The sequence below is a fragment of the Chlamydotis macqueenii genome, chromosome 2, assembly GCF_036417535.1.
Source record: "Chlamydotis macqueenii isolate bChlMac1 chromosome 2, bChlMac1.mat, whole genome shotgun sequence".
Classification (NCBI taxonomy): domain Eukaryota; kingdom Metazoa; phylum Chordata; class Aves; order Otidiformes; family Otididae; genus Chlamydotis; species Chlamydotis macqueenii.
The window spans coordinates 57,711,409-57,732,570 of record NC_141557.1 but is presented as its reverse complement, the minus strand read 5'-3'; the positions used below and the strand labels follow the sequence as shown (position 1 = coordinate 57,732,570).

The following is a 21,162-nucleotide window of genomic DNA, read 5'->3' as shown; positions in this document are numbered from 1 at the left end:
TTTCTTCAAAGCCTGCTGTTATAAAGCAGAAACTATTTCCCTTTCTACTGAAAATAGATATGGTTTCTTATCCTAGGTCAATGAATATTGTTATAATAACAGCAAATTATTCCTTCCTGTAACAGAGATCAAGAAGGGTTGCTGAAAATTGTCTCAAAAGTTCATTCTTCACTACTTCAAGCCTCTCTTACCTAGAGGTATGTGAAAGTAACAGAAATGAAAGGGAGAAAAGAGCATTTGTGAGATTTCCACACTCAGTGCTAAGAACTTTGTCCATCAGTTTGCTTGCACTGAAGAAATTATAAAAGCCAGGCTTTTATGAAGCCCCTAATTCTAACATGAAGCCCCTGAATATGTAGTCAGTTCTACTAAAAGGACAGTGGGATATAAGAGGATTTGTGGGCTCATTATTTGCTTCATCGTGTAACACATAAAAAAGCGTAGATGTAGGTTGAGGAGTACAAGAAACTATAAAATGTTGACCAGCAGTCTGTTAATCATTCTTCTTATTTCTGTCGTACAGAAGATTTCCAAATGAAACTTTGGCAGAGGAGAGCTACAGAGATTTGCCAGTATGTCTGGGAAGACTTCTGAGAACTGATGAACAGATTTGAATCTTAGGGAAGTCACAAAGCCACCTGCTACAGCAGGCAGCCAAGATTCAGATGGTCAGTGGTTGATGAAAGGAAAAAATAATCAATTAATCTCTTTCCACTAAATAGGACATGATAGGCTCCATCACAGGATGGACTGTGAAGAACTATGAGAAAGGGAAGACAGATTAGCTGTAACAGGTAAGAGAAAGCAAGATACATAGAGAAAGCGACCCGATCAGAGCAACCCAGACAGGAAAAAAAAATACATCAAATATTTTTGCATAGCGTATTTAGTAAACACTGATATGCATTAGGCTTGGTAATGCACTTTTTTCCTGCAGAGCAATACAGCCTAAGCACTTTCAAAAAACAAAACAAAACCTAGCACTATATACTCGCACAAAAATTCCATGTATTCTTACATGGCATAAAGGTGCCTTCCAGCAATACTTGGTAATTCAGTGCTATAAAGAAGAAATTGTTTCTTGACACAAGTTAGGTGAACAATATCCTGTCTTTTAAATTAACTCACACACTTCTCTAATCCTAAAGAAAATACGAGAATTGTAGTCTAGGTAGAAGAGATTCTCTGAACTCTTCCCCTGTAGAAATGCACAAAAAAGAATGACCAGTGACACTAAATGTATTACGAACTGGTGGATGGTGAGAAAGATAATGCAGTAATTTTAATCACTTAGGAATTATAGAATTTTAGTGCCCTTAATAAAGGCCCCTCTAGATTGACAATTTAACTGCAACATTGCATAATAATTATACAGGCAATATGAAATCTTCAGCAGCTTGGCTACTTTTCACTCTTATCTGCCATCTATTATACTCTGTAGCCTCATAAATGGATATAAAGAAAATGGTCCTGATTTTTTTTAAGGGATCACTAAAAATGCTAATTAAACCTATAATGATGGGCCTGCTGAGGATAGGGCATCAAATGCACAAGCTCAAGGATAAAATGTCACACTGGGCCAGCGTAAGGCTTGCTTGACTGTAGAGAAGGACCAGCCAGTTCTTGGTTATCGTGGTTTCACGCTGGTGTGTTTTGCATTGAGTTATGGTAGACTGAAGAAAATGTTGTGGAATTCCATTTGTGAGTGGAAAGTTTCAACAGAATGAGTTTTTCTTTAGGGGAGTATTCAGAATAGAACAAGAATTAGTATTTATGGCATTTGTCAATCTTTAAGATATGTCTATGAAAAGAAATCAAACCACCCAAACTCCTTTTTAAAGTAGCTTTTGTATTCCTGGATATCTTATTTGCTTGATAAAGTGTTTTCATCACTTCGTTTGTGTGCATGTTAGCAGTGTCTGCGCTGCTGGCAGTTTTAACTGCTTGCAGTCTCCAGACAGAAATATAGCTCCACATTATTGTACCTGTGATTGCTGTTTTCTTGTCAGTCATATAGGCTTGACTGCAGAAGACTGAGAGTTGTTTTATTTGCTCGTGCTGCAACAGGTGATGGGCAAACAAGGCATGCACGTATTGTGCTGAGGGAAACATGTCATCAATATTACATGAGAAGTGTACTCTCAGGAGGAGTTTACTAGGTCCATAGAAAAAGTTCACATGCAGATGTGTGAAACTCTGGGATCATTTGCTCTTTGTGGGTAATCTGTATATTACATACACAGTAGCAACCACTTAAATGTATAACCTCAGAGTATAGTAAATCTTTTCGGTTTAGTGGCACTTAACCTCCGCAGGGATTACTTTCTATACCCTTGTCATAAATTGGTTTGAAGCAGATGTGTTCATTAATTGAGTCTTAATAATGATTATAATTTATTCTCTTTCTACTGCCTGGGATTTTATTCGCTGTAGAGTAATCGTTTTATGAAGTGCTTCTTTTGAAGGGTAGGCTTGCTGGGTCTCTCTCTTGCAAGTAACTGGTATACTGAAGTCTATCCGTGTCAGTACAGGAGCACTACTAACGTTTAATGTAAGGGTTGTCAGGATTGGGTCCAACAGTTTTGAATATTGCTTTGAAGTACAATAAATTTGCCAGTTTTTCCATATGAGTTTAAGCAGTCATTGATACGGTACACATGAGCTTTTAGACCTCCGAGTTTTCACTGGAACTGTGGATACTTTTATTTTCAACAGCAACAAAAAGCCTGGTTGGCTCAGATAACATTCTTTGAATAGCATTCATGTAATAGCAACGTGGCACTACGTATATTTGTTTGAAAAGAAAATTGATTATATTTTAGGGTTATAACAAAATATCTCTTCTTAAATATATCCTTTTAGAAAAACTGGCTGTATTTATCATGCTCAGGATCTCAGCCTAAAAGCTTTTATTATTGTTAAGTCAAGCTCTTCAACTAATGATTAGTAGGAATATTTCTGGAACTTTGCTTTTACTTTATTGCCAATCTTGATATTTGACTGTAAACATTAATGTTCTCAGTTTGGTTTCATCCTTGTTCCTTTCGTCCTTGTCTCTGCTGCAGTCTTGGGTGATCGTGTTGATTTCCACCCATTCCCCAGGTCTCTTATCTACATATCATTTTCTGCACCCAGATGTTTATGTACTAAAACAGATTGTGATTTTTGCCTTTTCCCTGGGTAACACTATGACATCTGTATTTAGTTTTTTGCTGCTGTTGTTGTTGTTTTCAAGTGTGTGCTGCCCTCTATGGAGTAATCATTGAAATAAAGCTGATATAAAAATATGTTTTATCAAAAGATTATGGAAAACAAGATCTGGCTAGTGGAGAAGGTATCACAGAGCAGTTGGCCAGATCTCAAGAAATCCTGTTTTTCTGTAGTCCCAGATCTCACAGCAAGCACAGGTGAAAGTACACTGTACAGAAAATCAGCAACTTGTAGGAGTTAAGTTATTCAGTAGATTTATTTATACTAGACAAGCTATCGGGGCAGCCTGAAAATTAGAAAAAAAGTTGCTTTGTCCTCTAATCCTGTAACTCATTCCTTTTCTTTCCCCGTTACCTTTCACGTCTTAATCTTCCAGCAGTTTCCAAGATCTGTTTATTATATCTTTCTTCATTTGTTTTTTAAAGCTTTATTTTAATTTCTTATTCTTCCCCAGCATCTTGTTAACTGGCTTTGTGCCTCTCCTCCGTGTCCAGTTTCAACCTGCCAGGTTCCAGGTTTCCCTCCATCAGATCACTTCAGAATGCAGTAGTGAAGATCAGTCCTCATTCTCCATCTCTTTCATAACATTTTGCTGCTTGATATTTATTTTAGAGTATACATTTATTGCAATACATTTATACAAGTTTGTCAGGAAAGGACTTGGAGAAGTAATTTTCTGTACACTTTTATGACGTGCCTGTGAAGTATCTATGCATGCATAGAAGCTATCAGCTTTTATCTTAATACTGTTCATGTGCTTTTTAGCTTTCAAATTTTTTACTAAGGATTTTAGCGTCTTACAACCTTGAATAGGCTTAGGTATGTGAGTTCCTGGCAATCAGACTATTATTCACTTGAGTTAGGAGATGTGACAGGGTACAACTATGTCTTTAGGTCTTTCCTCGGCAAAACCAGTGTTGGAGTGGGTGTATATTTAACCACTACTGCTTAAATGTTTTCTTATAACACAAGACATTAGAATCAAAAGGAAGAAGTTTAACCTATATGGAGGAATCATTATTAAAAATATCTTCTGACATTCTCTTCTTATTGCTGAACTTAGAAATTGATCTTATTTCCCAGCATTAGAGACAAAATGAAGAAAAAAAAATCAATGCTGAAGATTGATCACTGTTTTTCAAAACTGACTTAGTAAGATAAAAATCAATACAACTGTATTATTTGCTATTATTTTATCACCAGTATCATTCAAACATGGTAATATTTGATTCTTACGTTAAATGTGAAAATATTTTCTTTACCTCCCATAGAGGCAAAAAAACTTAAGAAGTAGAGATTTATTTAGTCAAACTTTGGGTTTCTTTTTAATCCTAATTTTGGAACTTTGAGTTCTGCAGAAACTGAAAACAGTTTCATATTTTAAGTGCCAGTATATAATTGTTCCACTAATCACAGAGACTTAAATAGAACAAATTATTACTTGTATTTGCAAATTACAAGTTCTGATCCTCCCTTCCTCCTGCAAATAGCAGTTCTGTCTTGCTTGGTTGAAAGATCTGTACTAAAAAATTTGAAGATAAGCTTGGAACCTAATTTCCCCCACGGCAAGCTCACGGTGCTTTGAACTTAGAGCTTACTGTACAAATGCATTGGCTGATTAATCTTTTCTGGCAAAAATTAGTGGGTTATTTGGGGATTTTTGTTCATTTGTTTTTTTCCCAATGATCATTTCCCTTTTCTGTCCCCACTGTCCCCAAAAATATTAAGATACATTATTGATTTATTTAAAGAAAAGTCTTTAAAACTCTCATATGTAATACCAGTGAATCAATCCCTAAGCCATGAGTTTGGGTTAACAGTTCAGAGGTTTTTTAAAAAATAATTTGCCTTTTAATATTTCAATTCCTGTTTACTTGCTGCCTTGGGTTTAGCCCTTTGGGCTCCTAGTTTGAAATTTCTCTTAACAACTGAGGGCTAGAAAATGTCCTTTTAGGGAAGAAAGTCAAGATTCTCACATAGTCACTGGGACGTGTGAACTGGGATTTTAGGGAAGTATCAGACATTGAAAGACACCTGATAAAACCCTGGATATTGGCGGGCCTCTGGTAACGGCATCTTTTGTTTTAAAGGTTTATTTCATAAGCACAGAAAGACAGCATTCTGCAGAAATTTAGTTGAATCCCTATCTGTACACTGAGCCAGAATGTCATAAAATAGGAGATGCAAACCGAGTAGTAAGTAGACATAGTTTTTCAGAATACAGGACTTAATCAGGTTCTCTGTCAGGCCAGTTACTTTTACCTCTGTTTTTCATATCCCTTTACTAATTGATAAATGTAGTGAGTTTGCTCCTCTCCTCGAGTAGCTCTGGGCAGCAACATGTACATTCACTGGGAACAGGCAGTCCCACCCTTTCGGTCTCTCCTTCATTAGCAGCTTCGTTACAGACAATATCAGCAATCGCATAGCGAGAGAGCTTGTACTTGCACCTCTTCTCTCCCTTTCCTCCTCCCTCTGTACTGTAGGAGAGGAGTAGCATGGCATATTACATAGCTAAAAGGTTATCACGCCTGAATTTGTTACACCTCTGAATTTGGCAGGCAAGCGTTCACAACCACTATAGAAATACATGGCTCATCACCACATGAAGCTGGACACCCTGAGAAGATAGATGATATTGGATTGGTTTTCTTGTTGCTCTGCAAACAATCAGACAGGCTTAAGCTTTGCAATCTGACACTCCCTAATTGACAGCTTTTCCAAGGTTCATTTGTTAACTGAGAGCATGACATGTATTGAAGTTGTTTCTTCATAATGCATTTGGCATTAACAGGAGAAGCTGTCGAACACCTCAGACATCAGCATCGCAGCAGTAAGATACTTCGCCTCCAGTTTTGACTTTGTAGCTGCTGACTTTATATTTGGAAGGACATTTGGAATGAGCGCATGAGAGGACAGGACATACAAAAAAAGCTTAAATCCAGTTCCCAAAAGAAAATTTGTGAGAAAGTGTTTTTGCTGCTTGGGACATTTACCTGAGTTTTATGGTTGAACTATTCTTTTTTCTTTTGATATAAAAGCTTGGTTTCTTGCTTAACAAAGTACTCGCTGAATACTCATTGGGTTTCACAGAGTTCTTTTATTTTGGTAAATTAATAAATAGGCATATCTGCTTTTATTTAGAGTGATGAAGAATTTTTGTGTGAAAGACATACCCCAACGCTTAACTTGCCTGTGCATCAACAAAAGAATAAAATAAAACCCCAAAGAAACCTCTATTTCAAAGAATCCTAACCTTCCTTCAGATGAAGCCCATGTTTGTTTGAAAGAATAAATTACCTGTGTAGAAGAGACCAGAGGATGATTTCTCCACTGATCTTGTCACTGTTTTCCATTTGCTGTTTTCTTGTAGCTAGTTTTCATAAACACTTTCTTAGTTTCTTAGAACACAAATTGTGCCAGAACTCTTAACAGTCAGCTTTTTTTTTGTTTTTCATTCTGTAGATTTCCCCTGTCTACTCTTCCTTGCAACTGTTCATATCGTGATACCTGGAAAGATGTTCACACAGGGTCTGCAAGTACTAATTAAGAGCTTGGTCACAAATCCGTCATCATTAATAGTTGCTGCTTCTCCTGCATCCCACGAACTTAATAGTTATAAGATTAATTTATCTTAGGCGTACAAAAAAAAATGTGTTTTAATTTCACTTTGTTGTTCTCACGTAGTGTAAGCATGTTACTCTAAATATTTAGATTACCTTCTCTAGCACCTAGTTAAATTTCTGCACGTTTTCTCCCTTCTGGGAAGAGTTTATGCCTGGAGAAGTACATGAAATTTTACAGATGTTGTCAAAATAATGAAGGCATTTCAGTGGTGCTTTGACTAGCATTGTTTAGGAAGTGAAACACAGCTGTTTAGATGAGGGGAAAAAAATGAATGAATCGGTCAAAACGCCTTCCTTTCACAGGAATAAAAAGCCTAGCTTTGACAGAAGTGTCTCTTCAAAAAAATGCCAGGAAGAATGAGTAAAGCCAAATTCTGCTTAGAAAAGCCCAGAAACAAACTTTTATCAAAGGCCTGAGATCTGGAACCTAAGTAGACATCTCTCCTCCCTCTGTAAATATCAGTGATCTGAATTCCTGCAGCCAAATAGTCCTGAGCCGTTGGGGGACATTCTGGATCTGTCTCCATCTAAGAACTTTCTGTTTTATTTGCAAGGTCTGTTGGCAAGTGCCATTTGGGTCCCTTATGAGCACTGACTCCAGAGGCCCTTCTATCTTGCAGGGCAAGCACAAGCTGCATGTGGACACGGGACTGGAAGGTGACTGGTGTGGCCTCATCCCCGTTGGGAACTCCTGCGATAACGTGACGACAACAGGCCTCAAGTGGAACCTCAGTAAGTCAGATGCCTCTAGGACAATGGGTTTAACGTTATCCTAAGTGCACATTTACACTAGCCTCACCAGTGCTGAAGGGCCTTAGGTGTTTGAAGGTGGAGCATGGCATTGAATCCCTGCCAGGCCATTTTTTTCTAGAAATGAAAGGGGTTTTTAAAAACAGAAGAGAAATATATTTAAACCTGAGATATCACAGGCAGAAACGTGTTTTCCATTTGGGAGTCATTGTGCTGTTTAAGTAGAACATTTGTTGAGGTCATGATACATTACCATCTTGATACATTGCCCTCCAGGGAGGGGAAGCTTTGAGTGCCTAAACTCCTGGTTATAAGCCATAAAGTTACAACAGACAAATAATAATGTGATACAGATTATTAAAGCTACCTCACTTCCCCTGAACTGCTTCACGTATACTGTCTGTTTGTCAACTCTGAAGGAATAGATTTCTTTATTTTTCTTTTTTTAAAGTGAGAAAAGGTGCATTTGATGATCTAGAACATGGACATTAATCTGTAGAGAGAGAAGGTTTCTTGACCAAAAAAAAAATGGAAATAGCCTTCATTCTCCTGCCAAATGACTCCTCCCACACTGAGTCATTTGGGATGTATTTACTCAGGAAAATAATAGGATATTTTAGATAAAGGTAAAGTAAAACTTAAGGGAAGCAAAGCAGTATTTGAGAGGCTCTGGTCTTGCAGTCTGATTTACATGGCCAGACTTCAGAGCCATTCCATGTAGAAAGAGCTTGTGGTTCTCACAGTTTGCAGTGCAGTGCCTTGGTTGGCTAATAATTACTCTGCGGTTGACCCACTGTGCCAGCCAGCAGCACATGTGCTCATCTAGGAAGTGTCTTTTTCCACTGAGGGTTTGAGCATGTGCAGTTAAGGAGGTGGTAGGCATTAGTAGCTCACTAATGATAAAAGATATAAAAATTGTGTTTATTTCAGGACATGACAGACTTGCCAGGGGAAGAACTGCCTGGCTAGTGGTTTTCATCCTTTTAGACTGGATTGTAAGAGCTAAATGTATTGTATAAGGGATGTTCTTTTAATTTGAAATAGAGTCAAATATTTTCATTTGTACTGATGAGTACAGTTGACAAGTAAGGTACTGAATCTTCATCTGCTCATCTCCTGTTGTGCAGTGAATTTTATGCCCCATTGCACTGAGGAACTACTCAATTTTCAGCAAATGTTCTGCCCTTCATAGTGAGGTGCAAGAAGCTCAAATCAGCCTCACATTATTGAAGGGAGCATCTCTGAAGACTGCGCAAAAGGCTACTGTGTGGTTCAAAATGTGGTAGATGCTGTGAGGTTGCAGTCCTTTCTTATGGTTTTTATTATTATTTTTAAAAAGTTATTTTTCAGATACATCGGAAATTTTTTTAGTTTCATGACATAAATGTCATGAGATTTACAAGGTGCTTATTAGAAAGATGGTAATTTTAAAGATGGTTTGTCTGCTCCCACAAATTGCATGACTTTGTTGCTGCTAAATTGTGACTGCTTGAACAGCTGAAGCTAAGGAGAAACGGGTTACAAAGCTAGCTGTGCCAGTTGAAGGGGAGCACAGTGGGAGGTGCAACGGTAACAACTAGTAAGTTTGTATGTAGGATTGGGTTGAGATATCAGTTTCTTTTATGTTTATCATTCTAGTTGTGCTGTATTAAACTTCTTCAGGTTATTTAGAGGCATAGCAGATACAGACCTACAGGGATTTCTGTTACACTTAATTCAGTCTTTATTTCCTTTTTCTGGGAGACAAAAAAGTATTTAAGTGATTGTTTCCTATTTGTTTCATGTGAACATGACACCACCATCTCTGTTTCTCCCAGTCCTTGTTGCTGCCTGTTTCCAAGAGGAAATGTCAGACCTTCACAGTGTTTTCCTTAGTGATGTATACACTGCACCCTGTTACAGGCTACACTTTCAGTCTCAGTATTCATGTTTCTCACAGGTCATAGTTTCTTCATTTATGTCACTGCATGGTCATCACAGATAAAAACAAAAAGAAATGTAAAACCAAAAATTATCAGGTCTTCCTTGGAGATGTTTAATCTATCTGAGACACCAAAGTCGTTACAACTTGAAACTACTGTTGTGCCCAAGTGACTAGGGCTAATGCAAATTAGCATTATGCAAATACAAATTTTCAATCAGGTTACTGTTCAGATATTGATAAATTAAAATGTAATTGCATCCCCCAAAAGGGAAACAAGTATCTCAAATACAGCATGTGGTTAGTTGTGACTTGGTTGGATTTTTTTCCCTAATACATAAAAATCTTAGTCCTCCTGCAAATTGTGGTGGAGAAGCAAAGGCTCACCTGGGAAGAGAAACGAACGAGAAGATACTGAAGTGTGACATGGATGTCAGCATGGCTGCTGATGGCTGGCAGTGGCAGACCATTCGCTGTTCATTCATTAATGACACTCAGAGCACACACCTTCATAATCCTCAATTAATGAAATGGTTTGGTTATAAATTCATTTTCCTATGTAAATCATGAAAGAAATGCCATTTTAAGCCAACTATGACATGAAGGTCCTTTATTCCATTTTGGTATGGAATTAATTGAATATGACCTAATGAGTTTATTTTTAAAAAGTAATTTTTGAATTGTCAAAATATTTATTTTAAGTGGCTGGGTGATAAAATAATTCCAGAATTTCGGTTCTGTCTGAACAGTCAAAAATATTGCATTAGGTGAGAGGGGAGCCCTCATTTTTGCAAAGAATAATTTCCAGCAACTCAAAATTAAAGTAACACTGCATTACAAGAAAGAGCTGGCTTTGCATCAAAGTTTTTAATGTTTAATACTGATGTTTGTCTGAGCATATCTAGATTATTCTGTTGATTAAAATTTGTAAAACTTTCAAGGGGTAGTTATATGTTATCTGTGTCTAATCTACAGGTCCTGTCATGCGACTTCATAGCCTCTGAATAGGAAAGACAAGGATAAATACCTAAGACAGAAGCTATATAGCAGTTGAGAGTAGGCTACCAAAGGTCTCATTTCAATGGCTGAATTAGTTAAACTTGAAATCTGTAAATTATTCTGCCAGCAGAGAAACAATGATGTCTTGATTTTATTTTTACTATTGCAGAATTCAGTATTTTTTGTGTGTCTGTGTGAAGATGCAATGTGTATGCATGCTTTTATACATGCTTATCTTATCTTTGTTATTTACTAGCACTTGGCACAAAGAGAACTTTCATTTACTTTAGTTCTCATCTTAAGGGTGAAAGAACTTGGAGAAGAAAGTGGAAAATTGATTAGAAAAAATATTTTTTGTCCATACTCGCTATTGTGCAGCACACATTCAGAACACATTATAAACATATTCTTTCCACTCCCAAAGGGATACAGATCTTTTCTCTATTAAAATCTGATTTACAGCACAGGAATCAGATAATGCTTTATCTGATTTGACTCACTTGGCTGCTTGCTGATAGCAGCTCCCATGTCTAATAAATAAATAACGAAAAATCCAATAAGACCAGAACGACCCGGCATTCTTCATTAGGTCCTCAGTGGTGCTTTCATGGGAAGTGCATAAGAATGAAGGTAGAAATCAGCTGCACTGTTTGTCATAGAAGAGGTTGGAGGGTAATGGTAGGCTTTTCTAGGAAATGGTTCCTTTTCTAGGAAATTACTGTAGAAAATAGTCTGGCCAACTAATTTACTCTTCGTCCTTATGGCTTTTGATATGCTGTATGTCATACCTGTGCTGAAAATGCTGGCATATATACAGATAAACTGTGTGTGTATATGACTGTGCTTTCCAGATAGTTTTCATGCAAATTTGCTTCTTTAGACAGGAAGTTAAATTGTTGTAAAATGCTACCACTCAAAAGAGCGCCACTGTCATTTCACTTCAGAAGGCAATAGCAATAACAACGAGAGCAAGACCTTTCTCTAACTGTAGCAGCACAACAGCCACTGACTGCTAACTTCTTAGGTAGATAAACAGGATCCAAAATCTTTTTGACACTGTTTACATTGTTAGTAAAATTGAAATGTTTGCACTGTTTTTTTCACTGTTTTGCTTCATTGGGATTTTGTTGACATTGCTTTGTGAATAGAACAAAAAAATTACAAAACCAATGGGGTTTTATGTTTGAGGAGAATTCAGAGTCTAAAAGACAAAAGAAAATAAGTTACTCCTTAAAAAAAAGCCAGAGAGTGAGGGACTGTTCTGGAGAAGGCTGTAAATTAAGATGGACAGGTGTCTGTGTGCCAGTGAAGCTATTTGTATAAGCAAACTGTAACCTGTTTCATAACAGAAATAGTATATATGGCACATTTTGCTGCCCCACTTCATTCTGAATGAGGCAAACTAAGCAGCACTCCCAGGAGAAGCTCTGTTTTCAGTAACAGAGTAAAAACCTTCATGGCTGGATTCTCCTCTCCTCTGCTTTCCTCTCCTTCCCTTCCCTCTCATGGTCTTCACTGGTGGAAGACTCCTGGTCCATCAACAGGGATCTATCTGCAGAGCTTCAGTAATTTATTTTTTCCCTTATTACAGCTCTAAGACCCTGGGAGGGCGAGGTGACAGAAATTATGCTGCTGCTCCCAAAGCTTCAGGTGTTTTTTGACCTTTTGCGAGCTATTTGCCTGCAGAAGTGCTGCTGTCTGCCTTCCAGGGTCACATCTTTTATTACAAGGCAAGGCCTGCTGAAATTCTTTTCCAATAAAGCAGATGTTCTGATGGTGGCAGCCTGGCATTCCACTGGTTTACTGCAAGTCAGCAAAAGCAACAACAAGGGCATTGCTTAGCATTGCATGAAATGATTTTGAACCAAAAAGACCATTTGGTGTACATTAAAGGACTGATGAACACAGAGCTTGGTTGTGCTGGGCCTCTAAAGCTGTATTTGCATTTTTTCCTGAACAGCAGCTCGAAAACTCAGTCAAACTTCGTGAAGGGGCTTGAGATGGAGATTTGAGGTCACGCGTTCAGTCTATTTCCACATATTTCAATGAATGTTTGGAATTAGTGGGAGGGAGATTTGGTTCCAGAACTTTGTTAGCAGGGTAACAGGGTGCTGGCATTCAGTTTGGAAAGGCTGCTTTAGGGCGATAAACAGATATGCTCTACCAGATTACACTGCTGGGGCAACATTACTACTGTAGGAGTCCACTTATGGAAAGATTCATGCAACTACCTTAGTTCTGAACTAGCTCAAAGCACTTCCAGCAGTAAGTTTAGCCCAGCTGGATGGCCGTCTTTAACAGGACATAGGAAGTGTATATATGATCCTTCCATACAGCAGTGTTAGGCAGTAATTGCCAATAAGGGGTAGAATAAAAAACCCTCAGGGAGACTTTTCCAGCACAGCTGTACACAGAGCGGATGGCTCTCCAGAACCTAAGTAAGACCATCCTGAAGTAAACTGGAGACACTTATTTACATCTAGCTACATTACCATGGCACATTGCAACTATGAAAACTAATTTCAGTATTAATATTGGGGTGAGAGGGTTGTCAAGAGAGCAAAATGCTGTTCTTTTCCTTGCATCCTCTCTGTTACTTCAGTCCCTCCTTCTGCTAATGGAAATGTGACCTGGAGGTATGAGGAAATAGGTCCAGCTTTGGTGCAGATAATCCTCATCTCTCTGGTGGCAGTATATTGGTGAGAATACTAAAGTCGCATGAAAATCAAGCAACCTGCTATTACTGAAGGACCTGAGTTGTAAACACCAAGCACCTTTCTGAGGGAGAGATCTGCAAAGAGCCGGAGCACTACCTTTTACATTGGTGTGGATCCAAAGTAATTCCGTGGATTTAAGTGGTGGCTCTGAATTGATTTTCATTTTCATTCTGCAGGGGCAGAATTTGTCCAAGAAAGAGACCTTTATGTTTATACTAAAGACATTTAACCCTAAAGGTATTGGATATTGGGAAATAATCTCATTTGGACAACTGCAGAGGCAAATCCAAAACATAATGGCGTACTTGAATGAAAGTCAGTGAAAAATTGGCCAGAGTACAAATGCTCGTTTGTCATAGCCCTTGCAAATATACTTTAATTGTTTTCATATTTAAATGCCCAGAATCAGCTATAATAAATGTTAATGTCACAGTGCTGAGAGATTTCCAAAAACAGGAAAGCTTTCTGAGGCATGCGGTGAGTTATTGCCAGTTCCCTGAGTCTCTGCAGAACCACAAAAGGGCCAGGACCGGTAGGAGGACAAATCAATCATGTCTGGCTAGAGTCTCCCAGAGTTAAAAAATGAGATGCGTTTGTCTGTGGTGACTGAGTTAAGGAACAAGTGTGCTATTTAGATTTTTGGGGATTGTTCAAGTAGGTAGGCATTGCTGTTAAGAATTGACTCCTTTCCAGTTTCTTTACGGACCTTTTAGTTCTGGTTTTTTTTTTAGTGCATAGTGACATATGTGATTGATCTCTTCTCCTCAAAAACATGACACTGAGGGAAATTATTTCCTCTGCAGTGATCTGTTCCTGTACATTAATGGCAAACAGTTCTGACTATTCCCTCTACTGTGTCTCAATTCTTCATTCGCTGCTCCCTTTGTAAACACTTTGCACGTTGTTTCTGAGGGACCCTTGCTCTCTCCCAGTTTTTGCCTCTAGATGTTTGTGGAAAAGGAGAGGTGGATTTTTCCTTCGTGTTATATTAAGTTCTGGAGAGGACAAAAGCCTGGTGGATGTCATCACTGACTTTTGTTGTATGCTTCTAGAAAGTTATGCTTTGGCTGTAAGTTGTTTATGGCATCTGATGTGTAGTTAATAAGCTGTTAACTGACTGTAGTGAGTGTGCTCTGGAACTATTAATTTTAGGCATACATACCAATTAGAGATCAGTAAGCAAATCTGTTGTTTTTAGGTGAGTTGGAAAATACAAATTTCTGATAGATAATACATATCATGCCATAGAAGCAGCTGTGACTTCTTATGGGCAGTAAATAGACATGGGAGAGGCAGGGCAACAGCAGGAAAGGAAAGAAAAAAGAGAAAGTGGCAAAAGTGGGATGCGAGGAGATTGCCTTTGGGATTAGAAACATGTTTTGGAGAGAAGAAAGGGCAGATAACATGAAAATTTGGGAAGATGTGAATAGAGAGATCGAGAAAATGAGAACAGAGTAGACAGTTGACATCTTCCCTTTTGAAGCACTGAACTGAGGCCAGAATTTCTCAGTCTTGTTATTTCTCTGCTCTTAGCAATCTCCCTCGTTTTCCACTGCTGTCAAGGCATAACAACCTACTTCTACTGGACCAGTAAACTGGTCAGGTCAAGTGATGCAGGCTTGTCCACAGGTTCTGCCTGGGTATTGATCCCAGATACAAAAGATAGCATTAGACATCTGATTTGCAAACAAGAAGGAAAATTATTTACTTGCACTCTTGTGGCTACCAATTCAAGACTTTGAAATTAGGGAAAACCAGAAATGGAGAAATAAAATTAAGTAGTGTTCTGGGATGTAATCATGCTTATAGATTGAGGACACTGGCGTCATTCAGTGTCCCAGATGTATTCTCTGGGGATGAATCTAGAGCCATAGCTGAAGGTACAGATATGTACATCATCAGCCTCTCCCATTGCAGAAACTGAGACACCTAGGAGGAATCAGGTGAAGTACTGCTGAAACCTGGGGTTTTCTTGTGGTTCAGGCGGTTGATTGTCTGGAGTTTTTACCCTGTGCAAGTACTTTAGCTACTTGCAAGTTAACCATTCATTTTTCTTGGCACTCAAACTTATCTCTCAGCACCCTGATATTCCTGAGAGCTCTGCCTCGGTCCTGTAAAGCAGAGGATACTCAAAAATGAAAGCTATGGTATCATCTCTAAGATACCCACTTTGAACATTAATGTGTCTTGTGCCTTTGCTCTGGAACAGTTAACAAGTGCAATGGCATTATCAATTCTGTTGTAATCAGCAACATACAGAAGCCCATGAGGAATTTAGTATGCATGCATTCACTGCAGTTTAAATCTATGCATTAAATAAGGCATAAAGCCGTATGATGAATCAGGGCTCAGAGCGTGTCAGTTAAGAGAATACTGTTTACTGAAAGAGTCTGGCCTGCTTGGTTAATGTGACTGTATGATTAAAGGATGAAAGCTAAAGAACTTGAATTAAAATTTCACAAGCAAACTTTAATTCTCGCATCCTGTTGCACTCGAGTCCATGACTTTGCAGCCTTAGTATTTCTTCAGAGTCATCTTCCACATGTGTTATATCCAAGTGAATGTGGGCCCATGTACTATTAACAAGTAACTGTATGTAGCATGTCACATTCATAGAATCATAAAATTATAAAGGTTGGAGAAGACCTCTAAGATCATCAAGTCCAAGTGTGAACGCAACACCACCATGCGTACTAAACCATGTCCCAAAGTACCCATGTCTACATGTTTTTTGAACACCTCCAGGTGCTCCAGACCCTTTACCAGCTTCATTGCCCTTCTCTGGATGCACTCTAGCAACACAATGTACTTAAAAAAATAAACCGCCTCCACATGTAGGACGGGGCCCCCACAGCAGCAGCACTGAGCAGCAGGAGCACGGCCACCCCCAGGGCGATAGGTCCTGCAACGGGCTGCACCTCTGCCTCCTCACAGTAGTCACCATGTGTCGTCGTTTAACTACAGTCAGCAATCAATTAGCTCCATCCTAGATGAAACCAAGACACTGTGATAGCCCATTGTATTAATACAAGTCTCGGTCAGTATGCGATAGCCAGGTTTCCTGTGTTGTCTAAGCTTTTCCTTGTATTTAATAAGAAAATATTGATAAAGCCAATTAAACCTTTCAGACAAGTCCAAATACTTTTAGTATATTTTAACTGAGTGGTGATACATGCCATAAAACAAATAGTAAATCCAAATAAATGGAAATTGAATGAATGTCAAGAGACCCTACAATCCATATAGCTTTCCTGTAGCGTCACTCCTGAAAAACCTAAAAAAGGTTCCTCTTTTTTAAGCTTTCAGTGTTGGGACTTCCTTCATAACAGCTTCTTCAGAAAGTCTGCTCCAATTAGAATTTTTTTTCCTTTCTGTATTCTGCAGATACAGTATGTGATAAATATATTCTCATGCTGTTAAGCATTAGAGCACAGTATTTATAATCTAATTGCCAATAAGAAATCTCAGAATTGTACGTTTAGGTTTCCCAAGCGTAGGGCATAACTCTATAATTTACACAGGCACCAGCAATACCACTGTATCACCACTGATTGGCATGCCACTTAATGATGCTGTTTATAAGACAATTTTCTAATCAGCAGCGTGAACACTCATCAGGAGCTTGCTTCTTGATTTAAAGCATAGGAGTTGGAGAGAAAGATAGGGTTTGTTTTGCTTATAAAAACAAACGGGGGAGAAAAGCAAGTTATAAAGAGAAATATCAGGGTGAGGTTTTTTCATTTTATAAAGTATTGATACAGTAAAAAAAAAAAGACAAAACAATTATGGAGAGCTTTGATATCATGAATGTGGATTATGCATTTAAAAGCTCAATATAGAATAAAAGCTGTGGCATGAATGAGACAGTATTCTTCAGGGTATTTCCTTTGTGTATTTTGAAATTGGGTGATGATAGTTTAAATGTTAACATTCTGGTTTTTAACAGCTGGTATATTTCCAGTCATCATTTAATAATAATTATGTGATTTGATATTGTAGACAGTCTGTTGGGTCTGGTCAGTTGAAGCTGAAGCATGGTCAGTTTTCCGTTCATTTCACATGTCAAATTTTAGTTTTCATCCCAATAAGTTTAGCCAACCCTCTCTCCCATTCAAAGAAAAATTAGTTATTCCTTGCCTTCTTCCTATCTATTTCATTCTTTTGTTCTGTATAGGTAGAATAGCTTTAATTTTAAAAATGTTATCTAAAACACATGTAAGCTAGGTCAAGCGTGTCTGGCATGGAAACAATCCATTATATGATTTAAGAGGTTTTAACGAGATGAGCTTCAGTTGACTTGCACAGTTTATGAATAGCTTTGATGCACACAAATAAAGTACCTCTTCCAAATTTATCCCCAAGTAATCATTGTAAAACCCTTGTAAACACACCTTGCCAGCCTGTGGTCTGCATATCCAATGTATGTTGAAGAATTAATATTTTATGAAAACATCAGAGCTTAATATCGAGCTTGTGGAATTAATGGGAGAATTGCACATTGATTTTAATATTAGTATGTTAATCTGGAGATGTCCCTGTCCCTTCCTTCCCTGAACTAGGGTAACTTAAGCCCCTGATTCATCAGAAGACACAGGAACAGTGTGGCCAGCAGGAGTAGGGAAGAGCTTGTGCTCCTGGACTCAGCACTGGTGAGGCCACACCTCAAATACTGTGTTCAGTTTTGGGCCCCTCGGTACAAGAAGGACATAGAGTTGCTGGAGCATGTCCAGGGAAGGGCAATGAAACTGGTGAAGGGTCTGGAGAACAAGTCTTACGAGGAGTGGCTGAGGGAACTGGGATTGTTTAGTCTGGAGAAAAGGAGGGCTGAGGGGAGACCTTATTTCTCGATATAACTACCTGAAAGGAGGTTGTAGGGAGGTGGGTGTTGGTCTTGTCTCCCAACTGACTAGTGATAAGACAAGAGGATATGACCTCAAGTTGTGTCAGGGGAGGTTCAGATTGGCTATTAAGAAAAATTTCTTTACTGAAAGAGTGGTCAGGCACTGGAACAGGGTGCCCAAGGAAGTGGTGGAGTCAACATCCCTGGAGGTGTTCAAAGAACATGTAGATATGGCACTTCAGGACATGGTTTAGTAGGCACGGTGGTGTTAGGTTGATGATTGGATTTGATGATCTTGGAGGTCTTTTCCAACTGTAATGATTCTATGATTCTATTTTCATACACGTGACTAGTTCCATGGAATATAAGGGGATTATTCAGTGGGTAAAGTTAAACATGTGCAGACATACTTACTACAAGTTAAAGTCTGCAGCACCTTCAAAAATGCCTGAAATGGCTTTTCTGTATTTAAATTAAGGTGGTAGTGACTTTAATTTCAGTCTCCAGGGTTGGCTGTCAGTGCTGGTTCACATTTGAATATCTCTTCTCACTCACCAATGCTATAAAGCTCTGTTTTCTAGCTCTGCACATTCTTATGTATTGCTGGCTGGCTGTAGTAGTTTACATTAATTCCTCCTGATTGCACTGTTGAATGTCTGGGCAAAGTATGAAGACATGGTAAGAAAAAGACTTTCAGGTATTTCTCAGATCTGGCTTCTTTACCTGTAGTTCAACACACGTGGTTTCCTACCAATACAGCTGTCAGGTCGATGCATCAAGTAAATGTTTCATATGAGGATTCGGGAAAAAAGGGTTCTGGATACCTACCAGGATTTTTAAAACAATCTTAAAGTTTTCATTAAAATAGCCAAAAGTATTAGAAGATGGTACACATCTGCATAGTAGTAAGAGTGCAAAATGCTTTGGATAGAGTGAATCAATCACAGTGGATTTTAATTTCTTTTTAAAGAGTTTAAAATTTGCCACTCTTTGGTGGCTTTGTCTGCCACATTAAAACCATGTATGCAGCCAGTGGAAGGCACTCACTAGGGAACGGAGAAAATCTTCCACATCATATCATGGGCTGTAATGTATGAAATATTAACATCAATGCAAATCTTAGTTGTACTAGAATAATTAGATATCATTCATATTTTATTTAAAAATATGAAGGGTTACTGTTGTTACCTTGTAACATTCCAAAAGCCTGCAAACATTTTTTTTTTGACAAGTGCAAATCAGTGAACACACTCAGTTCTCTGACAGCAGCTTTCTGTTGTGAGCTGATGTAGAGATTTGTATTTTTCATTTGCAACATGCAGTGGGAAGGTTGATTGGTTCTTCAGAGCTTGTGCGTGCCACTTTCTCTTTGCTGGTACCTTTTGTTACCCTGTGTGTCTGTGTTAGTGTAATGCTGGAGCAGACCTGGACCATTTAAGACTAGTCTTGGATTTTGGGGAGCTCTCCTGCTGGTAATTAATTTTACATCCCAAATATTTCAAGTTAACATTGTTGTCAGTGAATCATTAGATTAGCTTGTGTTCCTTTAATGCCTCCACAATTACTTTAGTGTCCCAGCTAAAATCACCTCGGAAGGATTTTACTCACTGTTGTGAAATTCACTTTTTCCAGTTTACGCCATTCTCTAACTTCTCTGTGTAATGATTCCCTGCATGTTTATCAGTCTTAGTTTCATACCTGTGTTTCCTAGATTTCTCTGCCAATTTTGTGCTCTATCTCCTCTGATGCTGTTTTCAACAAAATCTCCAGAAGTTACTGATAATTAAGACAGTCTTTGAAAAAAAAAAAAAAACCCACAAACCCAAAAAAACTTAGTCGTCATCATGGCACAGCACCACTTGCCGACTCAGTGGGTAGCATACCCGGCTGGAGACCCAGCAGCATGGCTGGAACACATCATTAGCTCTCATTAGTGTACTGACTCTCTTCTCCCACTGTTTGTCTTGTTAACTCTTTGGGGCAGGGACTGTCTACTACGCTGGGTCTGCACAGTGCACCCTGTCCTGCCCGGTAGTCACGCACTATGGGGACAAACAATTCATTGCAACTGGGAGATGACTTCTGGAGTTACGGCTGAAAGTTAATACCATGGAATGATTCCTGATTTTAAATAAATGCATATTCTGTATGTGTTAGAGGCTGCATCTGGGTTATTATCCTCAGAAATTGTATGGTGGAAAGAGAAGAAAATCATTGTTTGGGATACAGTGCCACCTACAGAATAGGTTTTGCAACCTGCACTTCATACATCATATGGGGTTGGTTGGTTTGTTTCTTTTTTGTCACAGCACAGTTGACATTCACAGCTAGAGAGCATGTTAGAAGTTTTTAGTGGATGCCTGCAGAATTGGAGGATGAGGATGAGATTTCAAGAGCCCAGAGGCCTGGCTGAGCTCTTGCTGAAGTGCTGGGCTGCGGTTCCTGCTATGAGCTCCTGCTGCCTGGGAATTTGATTCTGTCGCCCAAAATACCCAAAGGGGAGGAGGTTTGTGCGCTCACCCACTTCAGCTGTAATCTGCAATGTCTGTAAGCCAGGTTTCCTCAACAAAGCCCATTATTAACTTTCTCTTAGAAGCTTAAATTGTTGAGTTTGTTTGGGTTTGGATTTTTTTGGGTGGGGTTTTTTTTTGTTTGTTTTTTGGGGGTTTTTTTGTATTTTTTTTTAATACAAATGTTTCTAGAAATGCTGCAACTACAGCTAACTTTCCTAGCAAGTGCATGACCTACTACAGTGGTCTGACAGACGCACCAAGTTGGAAAAAGGAGGGAAGGGACCAGAGAGGAAAAAGTCCATCTGGGATTATGTTGTGAACATTAGGTATAGTAAAGCACCCTGTCAACTGTCCTCTCTGTGAAGAGTAAGTTTAAATGTCGGGGAGAAGGGGAGGGTGTCCTCCCATTCTGTTACCTAAGCACATGCTGAAAAGAAAACTGGTAAGTAGCAGTTCTGTGTTTGCATGGTTCACTGGTTGGAATGACAGTATTGACATTGCAGGGAGAGTTGGATTTAATCCCCAAAATCTTTAGAGTGCTCTTTAGACCAAATCATTAATTTTGGAGCAGAAAGCTGGATATTAG

At 38.7% G+C, this 21,162-nt stretch overlaps 1 protein-coding gene across 2 annotated transcripts in view; it reads left to right on the top strand.

Moving 5' to 3' along the window:
- The window catches only part of TPK1 (thiamin pyrophosphokinase 1), a 302,095-nt gene that overhangs the window by 232,444 nt on the left and 48,489 nt on the right, over positions 1–21,162 (top strand). For both annotated transcript variants that reach the window (XM_086741727.1, XM_086741726.1), the window contains one exon: positions 7,457–7,568. In XM_086741727.1, the coding sequence (XP_086597853.1) occupies positions 7,457–7,568 (112 nt within the window). The remainder of the gene's footprint in view (positions 1–7,456; positions 7,569–21,162) is intronic.